The sequence below is a fragment of the Pseudopodoces humilis genome, chromosome 9 (genome assembly GCF_049639895.1).
Source record: "Pseudopodoces humilis isolate 2021_Gansu_Grassland_sample_001 chromosome 9, ASM4963989v1, whole genome shotgun sequence".
NCBI classification, from domain to species: domain Eukaryota; kingdom Metazoa; phylum Chordata; class Aves; order Passeriformes; family Paridae; genus Pseudopodoces; species Pseudopodoces humilis.
The window spans coordinates 29,364,911-29,380,636 of record NC_142208.1 but is presented as its reverse complement, the minus strand read 5'-3'; the positions used below and the strand labels follow the sequence as shown (position 1 = coordinate 29,380,636).

The window sequence follows — 15,726 nt, the reverse complement described above, 5'->3', positions numbered from 1 at the left end:
ATAATAATAACAGAAAATGATATAGAAATTATTTTGCTTTCCACAAAGTGCAGTAAAAGAGCATGGCTGTAGGGTATTAATTTGTTAATAGAAGAACGGAAAGAATACTGTGTTTGTACTTCTAATTCTAAAACACAGATACGCATAGGTGGAAATGCTTTTCATTTTGCATGGCTGAATTTCAGTGAGTTAGATCTCCATTTTCTGGGGTATTAAATGTCCAGGAGGCCCCTGGTAAACAAAAAGCCTGAGTAGTAACATCAATGCTGGCAAACGTGGCGGGGACATGGTACAGACAGCGAGCTGGGTCAAGTGTGGGTGCTCCTCTGGAGGGACCAGCCTTGGTGGACTTTGTGCCTGATGCTCTGAGCAAGCATTCCTGCTGCTAGAAGGCATCTCAGTGCATCTTGTGTGGTCCCTGGTGTTTGTTCCTGTGTCTAGTTATCCCACAATCCAAACAGGCTGCCTCTGTGTAATTGGGCATTGTCCATATTTTGCTTCCAGATGAACAACACAGTTTTGAGAGGCTAGTTGAATCCAGAATCAAATACTTGCTTGGGTTTATGCTGCCAGACATTTAAAATAACAAAACAGCAGCAAAACTAGATAAAAAACAGCTTTCAGTTAGTAGCTGGTATTTGAAGTCTAAAATCCTGTACTTGTTTCTGCCAGTGTTGGAAAAGGTTTGGATCAGCTCATGTGGGAGAAACTGCCTTCAATATTTAGGTGTAGGGAGCCAAACGGTTTGCCATCATGTCCTTTTTTAACCCACCCACTCCCCAAAAGGTACAAATGCTGAGCTGGGTGTCAGGGTGCAAGGTGGGATCAGGGCTTCCTGGGGACTCCAGGACAGGCAGGACAGAACCTTTTGGGCTGGGCTCATCCCACCAGCCCAGCTCGGGAGGGGGCAGTCCCAGGCATGGGGCATCTCCCTGGGGACAGCATGGGACATCAGCCCGTGGGCAGACCTGGCTCAGTGGGGCCCATGGCTGGGCAGGAACATCAGTGACCTCAGGGCTTGGATGCTGACATTGTTTGAGAGGGAGGGTAGCAACCGAGCACAAACCAGCCTTTTCCTTGGAAAAATTTAGTGGGGTCGCTGTTTAATAAATACATGGGAAAGTGACCTCTTAAAAATGTCAGAATTTGTAGTTGCTCACAGGTGCTCAACAGTGTGTGTAGATAGCTAAGGAGGTGTAAGATTTATTAATATTACACAGCTCTAGTGTCCTTTAATGAAAAAAAGATGGATCAAAGCTACTTTACTATGTGGAGGGAGAGTCATCTCATTACAGGGCTCTTCTGAGGCTTTTTTCGTCCCACTGGTTGATGGAGTTGCATATGTGGCTTTTGCCTCATTTTCTGTTTATGAAAAAAAAAAGAAAATTAAATGCTCCTCCAACAATAAAGCCATTAGTTTGGCCACATACCAAGCCTTGCACCAACTCTTGCATCCCAGCAGCAGCAGCACCACTCCAGCCATACGGGAGCTATTTGTAGCCAGAGCAGGACACTGCAGTTGACCCCCATGAAAGAAGAACAAGTATTTTGACTTGTTGTTTTTTTCTGTAATGGTGCCATTTATCACTGTGACACACATTCATTGACTTAGTCTGGCTTTTTTCAGTGTGGGATTTATACCTCTTTTCTGTTTTGAATATTGATGCAGCACTTCCCTTACGTGACTGCACTCCCAAATGGTGTCTAGACACTAGAGCAGCTCTGACTAATTAGTGTAGTCACCTCAGTCTCTCAGCTCTGGCATTTACGTACTCTTTATGGTACTGCTATAAATAGGTGCCTAAACACAAGCAGCAGCACAAGGAGAGGTGGCAGTGAGCGTGTCCAGACCTCACCTGACATCCCTGAGGTGTGGCACAGGAGCACTGTCACTCCCTGTCAGGCCAAGTGGTTGTAACCACTCACTTGGACATCACAACCCACGTGTGGGCAGCAGCAGGAGAGCAGGAGACCTGAGTTCACTGTCCTGCGTGCTGTGAACATCACCAGTGCCAAGGCAAGGCTGAGAGAGGTTTCTGTCCTCGAGGGCTCAGCCCTTGTGTACCAACAATACAGTCACAGGGAAAAAAGGAAGAGAAAACAGCACATGCCATCCCAGTGACGTGGATACTTCTTGAGGAGGAACCTGCTTCGGAGTGATGCTTTCATGATAGGTCATGATCTGCACCGCATGATTTGCACCAGATCCAAACTAAAAATCGTAAAAATTTTCGGCAACTTCACAATTTTTATCATACTTTTAAATACTGCACCCATGACTAAAAGCTGAATTGACCAGCCTTGAAGAGGGGGAACTGATTAATATCAAAGATAACTTCAGGATGTCAAAGAACTTCTACAGAGCCTTGAGAACAAAAAGTAGTGAAAACCTAATCAATGTTGTCTATGCCACGGTCTGTGCTAATATAAAATTAAATTGCTTCAAAAATTATATTCAGATTCAATACAATACTGCTATTAAAAAAGCTTATTTGTAAGCAAAATGTGAAAGTTTTGAATTATCCAACTGTGTGTTTGAAGAGCCACTATCATAAGGAAAGCAAATTAACTTTGCTTCCTTTGTATTTTTAACTGTTACAAATTATTTTACAGGTATTAATACAAAGCATTAGAGAATAGCAGGTTTGGGATTTTTTCTCTTCTTTTCAGAAAGGCTGTTTGTTGTTTGAGCAGATTTTCTTTGAATTTGCTGATGGGATTATTCTTAGTTTTCCAGCTAGTGGTATACAAAATATTTAAGGCTTTCCAGAACATCTGCAGGTTTTCCAGGGCCGAGTAGGACTAACTTAATTTGTGGGGTTTTTGCCCTGCAAAGAGATGGGTTTTTTTTCTTTTTTCTTCTTCCTGGAAGGAAGATTTCTGAGTAGTACCTGTTATTTATGCAGGGAAAAGGGAACAAATCATAAATGTGGCTGCACACAATGAGGATTTTGTGACAGAAAAAGAAATTAATAGTTCCTTTTAAATGTGGTCCTGCTACATGATAGGAACAATATGAAACTGCCTGTCTGTCTCTCTCCAGCAGTGAGATACATCTATGCACACTGCACAGGAGGTACACCTGGCAAGCTCTGTTTGTTCTCTGCGTAACAAAACTGCTCAGTCATGGGTTAGAAACCCTCAAGTTGCCTCCTGCTGAAGGAGCACTAAATTAACACAGTGCACATTTTTTGGTAAAACTGCTGTTATCAGATTGCTCTGATTCCACACCCCTAAAAGGATTGTCTCTTTTACCCAAACAGTTCTTAATGTTCATGTGCAATACTTTAGGATTAATGGTTCTCATTAGGCTAATTTGTCTTTCTCTCTAGATAAGTAGCAGTACCACTGTTTTGGTGTTTGCTGCCAGTCTACTGGAAATGTTTGGGGGTTGATCTTCACTGAAAGTATTGGAGTATTTTGTGGCAGATGGAGGTCTCTGTTTTTATTTTCTGGCCTTAACTTTATGTCCAGTGCAAATGAATCCACATAAGTATCAGGTGTGGTTAACAGCTCAGGAGAGAGTGAGAGCTTGGATTGTGTGAAGTTTGGATGACTGGCTAGGGAAGGGTTGTGTGATAATGTCCAGTAATGCTCAGACCAGAGCTAGCTGGACTATATTTGACTTATGAAAACTTAAATGTGCAATGTTGTCACATCATTACTTTTTATGACCACAAAAATTCTTCAGAAATTCACATGGCAATCAAGGTCTATGCAAAAGAGATCAGCAGAGCTATTTTTAGGCTCCTTTAAAATTTACAACAAATAAGTTCTTCAAGCAGGCTGGGTAGTAAATGACTGGTTTTATTCCACAGTTATCAGTCCTTAAAAACATTTAGAGAAGAGGAATGTATTAAATGATCTCTGGACCAATGCACCTAATAACCTAAGGGAAAACTGGACATTTAAGAATGATGAAATGTTTGCAAGAAATGTTTTCAGGATTATCAAGATGCTGATTGTGTAATCCATTGCTGAAAAGATTTATTTGTGGTCACATAAATAATGAAATTTAGATCCGAGGAGCTACTTTGTTTTAGAAATACAAGAATACTATTTGTGCAGAAGGCTTGCCCTTTCTACCCTGGCAGAGGTTTTTCATACTAGATAGATGTAATAGGCTCTATTCTGTTCTAAACCTGACTTCATCCAGGTATTAGTAGAATTAGAAAAATCCTTGGAAACTGTCAACTCTCTTTGTTCCCAATTGATCCAAAAGCTGGATTCAAGCCACTGTCTTAATTACTGACTGGGAGAGGAATCACTGTAGTGACAGAGGGTTTCCTTTCCCAGATTTTCTTCATGGTACTGCTATTTATCTCTTTCCAAATCTTGAGACTTATTTATTCTCAGACTGTCTCCTGGTAGGTACTGTATATATTCACTAGCTAAGTAGGCATTTTATGTAAATTTAAAAACGTATGTATGCATGGATGTGTAAGTATTGCTAGAAAGGTTGATTTTTTAAAGCTATTAAAGGCAACTGGGTACAGATTTCCATCTCAAGGTTAAGTTGTTAAATAAGGCAAGAGAGGGAGAGGAAAGCTTAGGGTTGACTGTGGCTTGAAGGCAACCATGGATTTTCTGGTGTCAGTACAGTTAGCTAGAGATGGAACTGAAATAAGGCCATGAGAACAGCTCTCATAAATTCAGGTACAGGTTGCATAGAGTTTATTTATAGGATGCTTTCTCAAACTAAGCCTCTGAACCTTTTGATGTTTGCCCATCGTTACTTTCAGGCCAATTAATGATGTGTATCCAGTCCCATTCTGGGGTAGGTAAAACAATAAAGCAAGCAAAGATAATTAGTCTCTGGAGCATGTAAACAAATAAAGTAAATCACTTGCAAATCACTTCTTTCTGCTAACTTTTGTGGGGTTGCTGCAAAACTGAAAAAGAGCATTTATATTGCAAATCTGCATAATGCTGGAGCAGTGACGAAAATTCATAGCTTACATGATTCTGATTTTGAGAGGGCTTTGCAAAGATTAAGCATCTGATCCTGAGACATTACTGTCGGTTGTCAGATGCAAAAGAACATTTTTATAACTATTTCACAGAAGAGAAAATTGAAGTAGGGAGGTGGGTTTTTGTTTGGTTTTTTTTTTTTTAATAGATGAAGGTCTAAAAAACACTTTGTAAATAAACAAAAGTCACTACTTTAAGACTGTAAGGCTAAGATGAGCAGGGGAGTGACCGTAGGATGTGTGACCTTGACCCACCTCATCAATGCCTGGCAAATTTCACAGACCTGAATGGGGGCATTATGTGGCCTTTAAATCACAAATAACCAGAAGAGATCCTGTCTGTTAGTCCTTTTAATTTCCAGCACGGTGGTAATCAGCTGATGACAATACAGCTTCACTCCTGGTCTTAAAGCATCTCCTGCATGTAATCAGCCTCCCCTCCTCAGTCATGGGCTGGCTGAGGGAAGTGTGGCCACTCAGCAGCAGAACTCGATGCAGAGCACACTTTCCTTTCATCTCAGCCCTGGACTCAGTGCTCTGGGGTTTGGGTAAATGTGTATTTCACAAGAGCACACAGACTCTCAGTGCCATGGCCCTGGGGCGTGGGGAAGCCAGGCTGGAGCAGGGGTGAGCCCACTCTCTGGAACATGGGACACCGCCAAAGCAGCTCCTGCTTCAAGTCTTGCAATAAGGGTCTTGCTTGCTCTCTGAGCACAAACATTGGGTTTTGTGTATTCAGTAAAACAGCAGAAACTGTGTTCTGAATAAAAGACTCCAGTTAGAGTTCAGATCCAGGCAAAATGACTCCTCATATGATAAAATCAGTCTTTGTCTTTTTTTTAAGGCATGAAAATGAAGAACATTTCTTTTAGTAAAGTGCAGGCATTCCTCTGTTGTTTTGTTCCTTTTTACTGTTTCCTTACACTTTCTTGTTCCGACTTCAAAACCAGATTCTGGAAAGAGACGCGTCTTAGAAAGAGACTCTCAGTGTCTGAAATGTGTCCAATATGCATTTAAGTTAAAGAATATTAAGCCATGTCCAAAAACAGAGTGTGTAAAAGGTAATAATGCCTTCAGGCTTGATTTTTTAAAGATATGCATTTTTCTTGCTGTTTCAGATCTCGCCTTGCAGATTTCTTCACAAACTGCCAGCCTGAGTCACGCTCTGTTAGTAGCTGTCTGAAGGAGAACTACGCTGACTGCCTGCTCGCTTACTCTGGGCTCATTGGTAAGAGGGCAGGGAAGGGTGGGGGCTTGCTCATGAGAAAAAAAAGCCCCAAACTGCATTTTGGAAGGCCTGTGTGAAATAAAAACTGGAATATAATTCTGTATGATATTATGCTAGGCCAGTTTCTCCACCTGCGTGTTTTGCCTTACAGAGATTCTTGAGGTAAGCTTGTATATTGCAAGAAAATTAAGGATGGAAGATAAGGAGAGAAAGGTGCTTGAATTTGAAATACATGGCAAGCTTAAAAGGTAAAGCTTACTAGGAGGGTTGAATGTAGAGGGCAGAAGAGTAGGAAGTTAACAAGTGGAAGTGCAGCTTTGTTGATATTGCAGCTGTCGCCACAAGTCTGGCTAAACACCTGAACCTGAGGTATGAAACAATAGATCAATCCAGCCTTTCATCAATTCCAGCTGCTGTTCTTTCCATGATATCCTTCTGTCCACTCTAAGTGTTTTCAGAGATGCCTGTCAGTGAGATGAGCTGAGACCGAATCTGAAATCCTCTTCCCTCCCCAGTGTAGTTATTTTTGTTTGTTGTCACCTTCCTGAGTGTCAACCAGCACAAGGATGCCTTTATGGAAGCCAGATTCCACATGCCACACTCAGTATTTGATTCCTGAAAGAGAGAAATCATGTCAAGAAGCTGAATATGTTGTAGAAATATCATAGTTGGGCAGTAAATAATAAGTGAATGTCAAAACTCTGAAACAAACAAATTTGAAAGGCCACCAGATAAGATGATTTTAAGCTTACAGCCTGCACCTGCTGCAGTGCAGCAATATCCCCTTCTGTTGGGCATGAAGGTGCCAGCTGAGGGCCTGAAGCTGATCCTGCTGTTAAATAAATGTCTCTGGAGATAAGATTGAAATGAAAATATTTCTAAAATAGGTTTGGTTTGCTGAAAAATGACTGAAAGCTATACTCAGTGGCTTATTGTTACCATTCTTATTACTCTATCAGCTAACAAGTGAGGTAAGTCCATGTGGCAATGGGTAAAATGAGATGTGATGGCTTCAAAGGATATTCTTCTACCACTGAAGAGATTAAGACAGTATGCAAAGGGTATAACATCTGAACAGTTATGACAGACTGTCATTTGACTCTGAAACAGAGAATTGAATAGCCTTGAAATCTGATCCTGTCAATGAGATTAAGAAGTCTGGCTGCTGGCAAGGAGTAACTGTTACTAACAGATACTTCTGGGTAAGAGCTGCCAAGTTCTTGCTGGACCTAGAGAATTCTGCTGGCAGTTTTGTTGGTTTTCATTTTTCAACTTGACCCCAAAGATGACCCAGTTCCTCTTGTGAGGTGTTCTTGTGTTACTGGGGATGACCATGCTGCAAAACGCTGTCACACATCAGAAATGTGGAATGGGTGCCTAAGGAGTTCAAATCAAAAGGAGATCTAGTTTTCAAAGGGAAAAATATGCATTTTTCTTCCTTCATGCTAGACCCTAGAGACATGCAAAAGAGGAACTGACTGGTGTTAGTTTATGCTTCTTAGTAGTAACTCTTTTAAATCAAGAAATTACCAAAACATTTTGTGTGCTGAAGCAGTAAATTCCTGCTTCTGATACGATTGTGATATGAAAGTGGAGTAAGGCAGAAATCAGCAGTGTAATCTTTCAAATGTCTGTTTAACAGATATATAACACAGGAAGAAGAGTTAGACTGTGGGTAAGAAGCTGCTACAGATCCATTTGTTCATCAGAGCTTCAGGATCTCCATTTAATTAAGATAAAATATTTTTCATTAAAAAAAAATATAATTTTGCTTAGCCATTTCATTAAATGTAGCAAAAATTATACCTCCACAGAGTTTGTTCAGGAAAGTGAGGCTTCTCTATGGAAGATACAGTGGATGCAGTCTGTCTTGAACTACAGGGATCTAATGTCACTGAAATTAGTGGAATCCCACCTAAAATTTATGACTTTAAATGGAAATAGAGCCAGTCACAGTTTTTGTATGAGTTGCTTTATCAATAAAATGGAGAACAGTCTGTAAAAGTGCTTTAATGTTTGCATCAGAGTGTTTTGTATATAATTTTAAAGATATGTCTGCTTTACAGGAATTTGGAAAACCTCAATTCATTGCTTTAGGCTCCTTATTGTAGTATAGGGATAAGCTATTTTTTTTTTTAATTAACATAAAGATTTAAAAAATAATTAATGTAAAAGGAGACTGTGGATAGCCACGTTTAAGTCAGTGCTTTGGTTACAGCCTGGCTAAGCCATCTGGACCTTCTGCACTCCCACATGAATTAAGATTTGCTCTAAGTGCTGACTTCAATATCTGCTCTAGCATTCCCTTTCTGGTACAATTTCCCTTGTTTTGAGCAAAATCCATCCAAGTTCCCTGGTATTCCCAGGAATCCCATGAGAATTTGTGTGAATAAGCTGGAGTTGCTTTGGACCAAAGAAACTTCAGCCCTGTGCCCCTTCTCAGTGGCTCAGCATCCATCTCCTTATTTATTCACCCTAATTTGAGCTCAACCTCTTGGCTGAATTCAGGCCAACTCTGCTTTTGTCTAAAATGTGGAAGTCTGGCTGCTGGCTTTTGAGACCATCCAGAGCTGTTTGATACCTAGAGCTCAGAAAACCAAGCATGTCCTATTTTACTGCCAGCCACCATGGTTTCTCTGATCCTTTAGTATCCATCAGCAGAATTTCCAAGATGCCAGCTAGTGGAGAAGGGGGGAAGGGAAAGGGACACACGTGGCAGGGAAAAAAGAAAATCCACCCCAGGAAACCGAGCATATAATCCGCTTGGGTTCACATCTGCCCCCGGGTGTAAATGACAGACTGATTTTCTACTAGCTGCTCTTGCAGCCACTCTGTTTTTGCTGGATGCGCAGTTTGTGTGCTGTGTACACACTTTCCTTGTCCTGTCTTTCCTGTATTCATCAGCTTTAATTGTACCTTGGTATCTGTTACACTTTTAACCCCCGTCTTAACCCATTTTAATTACCTTATTACCTATTTGTGATAAGAAGGTCTTGCCTCAGTGACCTTTTTAATTTCCTTGGTACCTTTCTGGTTTTTTAACCCTTTGCTAAGCATATGCTAATTAGAACTTTTTTTTCAGCCTATTATTTTCTTTCCATTTGCAAAATCCCCTTGATTTTCACTTTCTTACACTTTTCTGATCGTGTTGCAAGGCTGAAATAGTGTTCTGAACCATCACATGGATGAGGGGGAGACATTTTAATGTGTTTTCTTTTAATTTAACATCATTCCTCTTCTTATTTATCTACTGTCCAGTTTTCATTAACAATGCAAATTATATTTGCCTATTTTACTAAATTCTCTTATCTCCATTTAATGAATTTTGAACCATGCTGTTTACTCATGTACTAATCTCATGTAGAATTTGAGCAATTATTAGTGCAACTATCTGTTAAAAGCTGCAGGAAACCAAAGGTATGGGATTATAGTCAGAGTTAAGAACATCCCAAAACAAGAGAAAAGATGCTTTTTGTGAATTTCACAATGGGACCACATTCATTTTCATTCATTACTGTCTTAGGCCAGCCCTAGTGCCTGTTGTCCTTTGTCTCCCACGTCAGATATGAGGCAGTTTGCATGTTGATTTGTTCATTTCCCAGCACTGTCTGGTGACTGAAAAGCTATTAGACATCACTCTGTGATTTGTGTTATTTCTAATGTTCCTTTTTTTTAGCCTGATGTTTGATAGCCCTTTCCCGTCTGTTGTTGCAAGCTGTTGGACCCTGGACCTATGGACCAAATTTTCTCTCCTAGTGTACACTTTGGGTCTCTAACATTTGTCTTTCATCTATTCTATCTTCTTAATGACTACTTTGATGTCAGTTTTGAGGAGATGTGATCACATTTCCTCACAATATATGACCTGTCCTAGAATTGCAAATTATCAAGTGAGGAACATGTTCCCTGAAGCAGCTGGCAGCTGTTCAGGTCTGGAATACCTTCCCCTTTTGATTTAATTTTCCCCTTTTGGTCAGACAAATAAAATAAAGACTCAAACTTCTCAGTCCTAGGGAAATTTTGGAATATCTGACCTGCTGGGGTATGCATTCAATGAAACTACTGGCTTGAGCAAGTGCTCATCATACAGCAGTTTCCTGATCCAGATGAGGATCTTCTGTGCATCTTCTAGGACACAAAATGCCTGCTTAGGTTTCGTTTCATTCTTGGTTGCCTTGAGCTGGAATATAAATGGGAGAATATTTAACCAAGAGTTTGTAGCAGAGTTAGAATGACCCTGTGGTAGAAAGTTGTTGGCAATGTTTAGGAAATAATCACTGTACTGAAGAAGTAATGAGACAGCAGGATTGATAGTAATTTATTACCTACAACGAATCTTCTGTACCTTGTCATTCATGCTGGTTTTTGCTCTGTTCATCACCCTAACCCACTCTGCTGGCAGGTCCCTCATGAGCCCCCTGGGGTTAGCACTGCTCCAAGATGTAGTAGGGCTCCCCTCAGCATGACCAGCATTCTCCTTCCTCATGCATTTCAGAAATGTTTTTTCAGTCTGGCTGCAGACTCGGGGAGGAAGCACAGGTCTGGTTTCAGCCACTTATTTGCAGTGAGAATTAAAATGAGAAAAAACACAAGTGAGAAAGGAAAATCAGATTTTTAAGTGCAGCTCTAAGGACACAGTCCACTTGTGTTTGATTTGGCAGCAAAGCCCTTTAAAGAAGTGCTCACTTTCTCCCAACCCATCCCTCCCTCTGCCACGGTTTTCTACCTGTCAGTTCTGCTGATGCAGCTCACTGTGGGAATCCTTTTTGGAGGGAAGAAATGTGTCTTCAGTGTGTGAGTTGTGTTACAGTCTCTAAAGTGATTGCATTCAAACCACAGAGGGTGTGAAATACAGGCAGAGCTGGGTGTCAGAGGCTGAGAGGAGCCAGGAACTGTTAAATCTGCGGGTCAGAGCCCTGCTGTGGCTCTGTGTTGTGACTCCAGCCCCGAATGCACGACTTCCCAAGGGCTGCTTGCCCTCTTAGGGTGGAAGGAATGTTTGAGAGCAAAGGTTGCTCACAGTGCTGTGCTTCACTCTGGTGACAGGCACCGTGATGACACCCAACTACATCGACTCCAGCAGCCTCAGCGTGGCCCCGTGGTGCGACTGCAGCAACAGTGGCAACGACATAGATGAATGCCTGAAATTTCTGAATTTCTTCCAGGACAACATATGCCTTAGTGAGTACAAAATTAGGTGTCTTTTAATGCATTGTAGGGTGTTTTCTGGAATTCCTTTACTGCTTAAGTGTGTTGTGACGCATCGAGGCCATCACTTTGCACTTCGTTGAGCGTGGTTCTGTTGTAGGTGTAAAAATTAAAAGAATGAGCAAATGTGCCTGATACTGTGATTTATGACCAAGGTAGCAAACATGAGAAGCTCTTGAGAAAAAAAAAACAAAACCCAAAGTTTTATGGTATTGAAATATGTTTACATCACAGGTCATATTTGGAGCCTAACAGTCAGGCAGGATCTTTACCATGGAGTCAACACCTGAGGGTTTTCTGTATAATTGAAGAACTTCATATAAAAAAAGACATGTAGTTTAGGATATGAACGATTTGCTGTAAGTATAAATTGGATTGTGCTTGTAATTTACAGCCAATTTCTTTTTTTTTAGGATATTTGATCTCAGATGCCCAGTTTTAACACAAGCCTGGATAGTAACTATTGTAAAGATTTTGTTAAATTATTGATTTTTTTTTTCTGTCAGACTCACTTCCAAATTAGGGACTATTACAAATTTCAGAATGGCTCAGTGGAGTCAATTTTGGCAGGTTCTCTTTTCAAATTTCCTGTCTGCCTGGAGCAGCATAATTGGATGATGTGGAGTGTGCATCAGAGTTTTAATTTCAGATAAATGAGGAGACCAAAAGAGCTTGGCTTCCCTAGTCTAGCAGAGCAGAAGCTGAAAGGCTACGTGGTTGTCCTCTGAAATTGCATTAGTGGGGCAAGCCCAGCGAGGGGAAGGGATTGCTTCACCTGCAGGACAGTGTTGGCATAAGATCAAAAAGGCAGATATTGGCCATACATAGCTTTGAAATTGGAAAGTTTTTAACCATCAGACTAAAGTTAAGAAATAGCACTTCCAGCAGGAGTTTTTAGGGTAAAGGTGGTTCTAAAAGTCATAGTTCATGAGTTTATGCCAAGAAGCAGACATCATTGCTTTTCTCAAAAACAGTAAATGAGCTCAGTGATCCAGAGTGGCGCATCCAGCCCTACAGACTTGAGCTGATGGTAGTGCAGGGTTCAGTATTTTCAGGGTCTGAAAATCCCACTGGTAGCTTCTCAAGAGGCAGCATTGCAGTGAAACACGGAGTTCTGTGCACAAAAACCTGAGTTGCTCTGTGATACACTATTTATTAAGCTTTGGAAGAATGAATCAATTACTCAAGATCATTTAACAAAAAAAAAAAAAAAAAGAGAGAAAATAGTTCAAACTTTACGAGGGGTAGAATTTAACAATATGCTATCAGACCTTCTTCAGGCCTAATGGCTGTTGCCATTTATATCCATTGCAATACCTCATTTTTTATTCATTTGTGAATGTATTAATTTCTAGAGTGTTACAGGTTCCTTTTGGAACATAAAGACAGAGCGATTCCTTGTCCTTTCTTTTGCCATCAGTACAAAAGCATTAATGAAGACAAATCAAAGACATTGGAGGTTACTGTGAGACAAATTATGTCATCCTAGCTGCAGGATAATGTCTTCTTCAGGAAGAAATTAAAGGTGTTTCGAGACTTTATACAAAGTTTTGTCTCTCACATAGAAGAGGAATTTTTATGAATTTTTATTTTCATTAGTGAGCCTTCCGCTGCCTGGAGAAAATGTCATTAAAATACTTCCTGCTTCTTTTACACAATACAAAAACCTCTTTTTCTATGGTAGTTAGAAACTAGGAATTTCTTGCTAGTCTTGCTAGTTTTTTAGGATATTTCCCCTTCAAAATTGAAGATAAACCCGATATTTGGGGCATTTTCAGCAATGATCTAGTTGAACTTGCTTATTGCAGGAGGTTGGACTAGAAGACCTTGAGAGGTTCCTTCAACCCAAACAATTCTGTGATTCTGTCATAGAATCATAAAATATCTCAGGTTGGAAGAGGCTCCTAAGGATCATCAAGTATGTATTGTATGAAATAATTGAAGAAGAATAATTGTAAAGGCCACTTGTTACTTTGAAAACTGGAAGGACTGCAGGTATTTCTGTGACCGTTCTTGCAACAGCAGTGGAAACAAAGAGTTACTGTGATTTTAGGAAATACTGCTTTTTATATTGACTTATTCAGGGAAACACAAGAAAACTTATCATTTCCCTCTTCCCACTTTGTCTCCATTAATGCAGCTCATTTTGGTGCTTTTTCAAGTTCTCTTTGCATGTTGAAGTTCTGAGAACTAATATCAGAATAAAATACATCTTTTTTCAGAAGAAAATTACATTTAAATTATTTTATAAGGCAAGGAATGCCACTGAGAAGAAGTGTTAATAACTTCCACATATTAGTCCCCAGTGAAATTGTTTGATTTCTTGTACAAAGAATTTGAAATAAGAAATCCCCAAATCCTTGTTCAATCCCCAGAGACCTGATTAAGAACTGTTTTTCTATTTGTTTATAAAAAACTCCAACCAATTTACTCTTGCTATAAACACACTCTTTAATCCTGTGAAACTGTGATAAGCTTTTTAACTTTTATATTCCAAACTTTTGGTTTAACCATGTTTCCCTCACCCAATTATGCAGATTTTGATTGAAAATGGTAAGAAAAAGATTGCCTTAGTTAAACTATTTTGTAGTTATAGGCATATTAGTTTTACTACAACAAGCTGTAGAAATAAATATTTATCCTGTTCTCTGTTTTTAGTTTGCTCTGTAACTTCACCTTCCTGAATTAGGAGATGACATTCAAACTGTATTTTAAATCTTGAAAGTAAATTTTTTGAGTCTTTTGGATGGTAACAAATATGATTATGGTAAGTCCTAAAGCTTCTGTCAAGAATTACTGGAAACATTACAAAGAAGAGGCTGCACCAAATGATTGTGTGACCCCAGATTTTCGGTTCATCTTTCTGATAGTTTTAAAAATAACACACATTTTTCAGCATAAAATTGAGTTTCTATAAATACGCATTTGAAATGTAATAATAATAATAATGGCAATAAAAAACAACTCAGTTCTGCTTTTTGCCTTTTTTTTTTAGAAATAGAAAATTGCCTGTAATTTATTTTCACAGAAAATGCAATTCAGGCCTTCGGAAATGGCACTGATGTGAACGTCTGGCAGCCAATTTTACCAGTACAGACCACTACAGCCACAACTACAACAGCTTCCAGACTTAAAAACACAGGGTCAGAGACCACCAACAACGAAATACCCTCCCACAATGATGCACCAGCATGTGCAAACCTGCAGGTAAGAGAGTTTTGTACTTCTTGTTGTGCATAAATGAAAGTTTTTCACAGATACCTGTCCAGTGTTCTCCCACTGCCTAAATTAGAATATCTGTTTATTCCCATGCTGGAGTTAGAAACTGTGTGTGTTGTGAGCTATCAGACACTCACTTTAAATCAGAAACTTGCATATCTCAAAGTGGACTTTAATGCCTCTCTGTCTCAGAAGGAGGGGATGGTATTTAATTTCTTATCGCAGGTTTGAATGCGAATGTGGCACTCTCCAAATCCTGCCAGGATATGTCAGATTAAATTAATCCCTTGAGTACTCCTAATTCAGAGGGAACCCTTAATGTGAGCTAGCATATCCTGCTGCCTTCTTTCTCATATTATTGGCATTAAACTCAAGAAGGTTTTTTGGCTGGGTAGGTCTGGGTATTAGAGCTACGTGTTGAGGAAGCTGGACACAGATAAAACTATTTTGACCCAGTCACTCTCCTGAACTGAGGTTGAGGTCATGATGTAATTCTGGCCAATGGCTGTAGTCATTTTCTGTGACACTTAAATTAGGCTATTGATAGTGGATCATTGATTCTGGATTTAAAGGCTCACCACTTGATGAAGACAGTTCTTGCAGCTCTTTGAAAGACTGAAGGACTTGGGCAGCAGACAATGGTAAAATCAAGGCAGGAAAAAGGTAGCAGGAAGTGTAAAATGAAAACATTCTTAGGCCAGATTAGAATCAGGCTATAAAAATTTCTGATGGTTTAAATGCAAAATTAGGTCAGGCAGGGATAGATCAGCTTGTCCTGTTTATTTTTGTCTTTACAGAAGGAAAATTGCTATGTGACACAAATGTAAGTGTCCAAGCTTTAAGGTCTCAGCTGATATTAAGATAAACTTTTCAGGATTTCACTGTTAAAGCATTGATTTTTCAGTTCCCTGTAAAAAAAATCATTTTGTTTTCTTAACATTAAATAGTTCCATATGCACTGAACCAGAAATATTTTATCTCTGAGAAATATGTTTTGCTTCTTGATTTTTCTTGCACCGCTCTCTCTCTCCTTCATCCTTTTCCAGTTCCTGCATTTATTTTGCATTGGAAAATTGTATCTGCATCAACATAAAGGACATT

At 39.7% G+C, this 15,726-nt stretch overlaps 1 protein-coding gene across 1 annotated transcript in view; it reads left to right on the top strand.

Moving 5' to 3' along the window:
- GFRA1 (GDNF family receptor alpha 1) overlaps nucleotides 1-15,726 on the top strand; it is a 136,231-nt gene that overhangs the window by 92,010 nt on the left and 28,495 nt on the right. Inside the window, exons 5-7 of the mRNA XM_014250501.2 lie at nucleotides 6,089-6,198; nucleotides 11,245-11,379; nucleotides 14,435-14,613. Of these exons, the coding sequence (XP_014105976.1) occupies nucleotides 6,089-6,198; nucleotides 11,245-11,379; nucleotides 14,435-14,613 (424 nt within the window). The remainder of the gene's footprint in view (nucleotides 1-6,088; nucleotides 6,199-11,244; nucleotides 11,380-14,434; nucleotides 14,614-15,726) is intronic.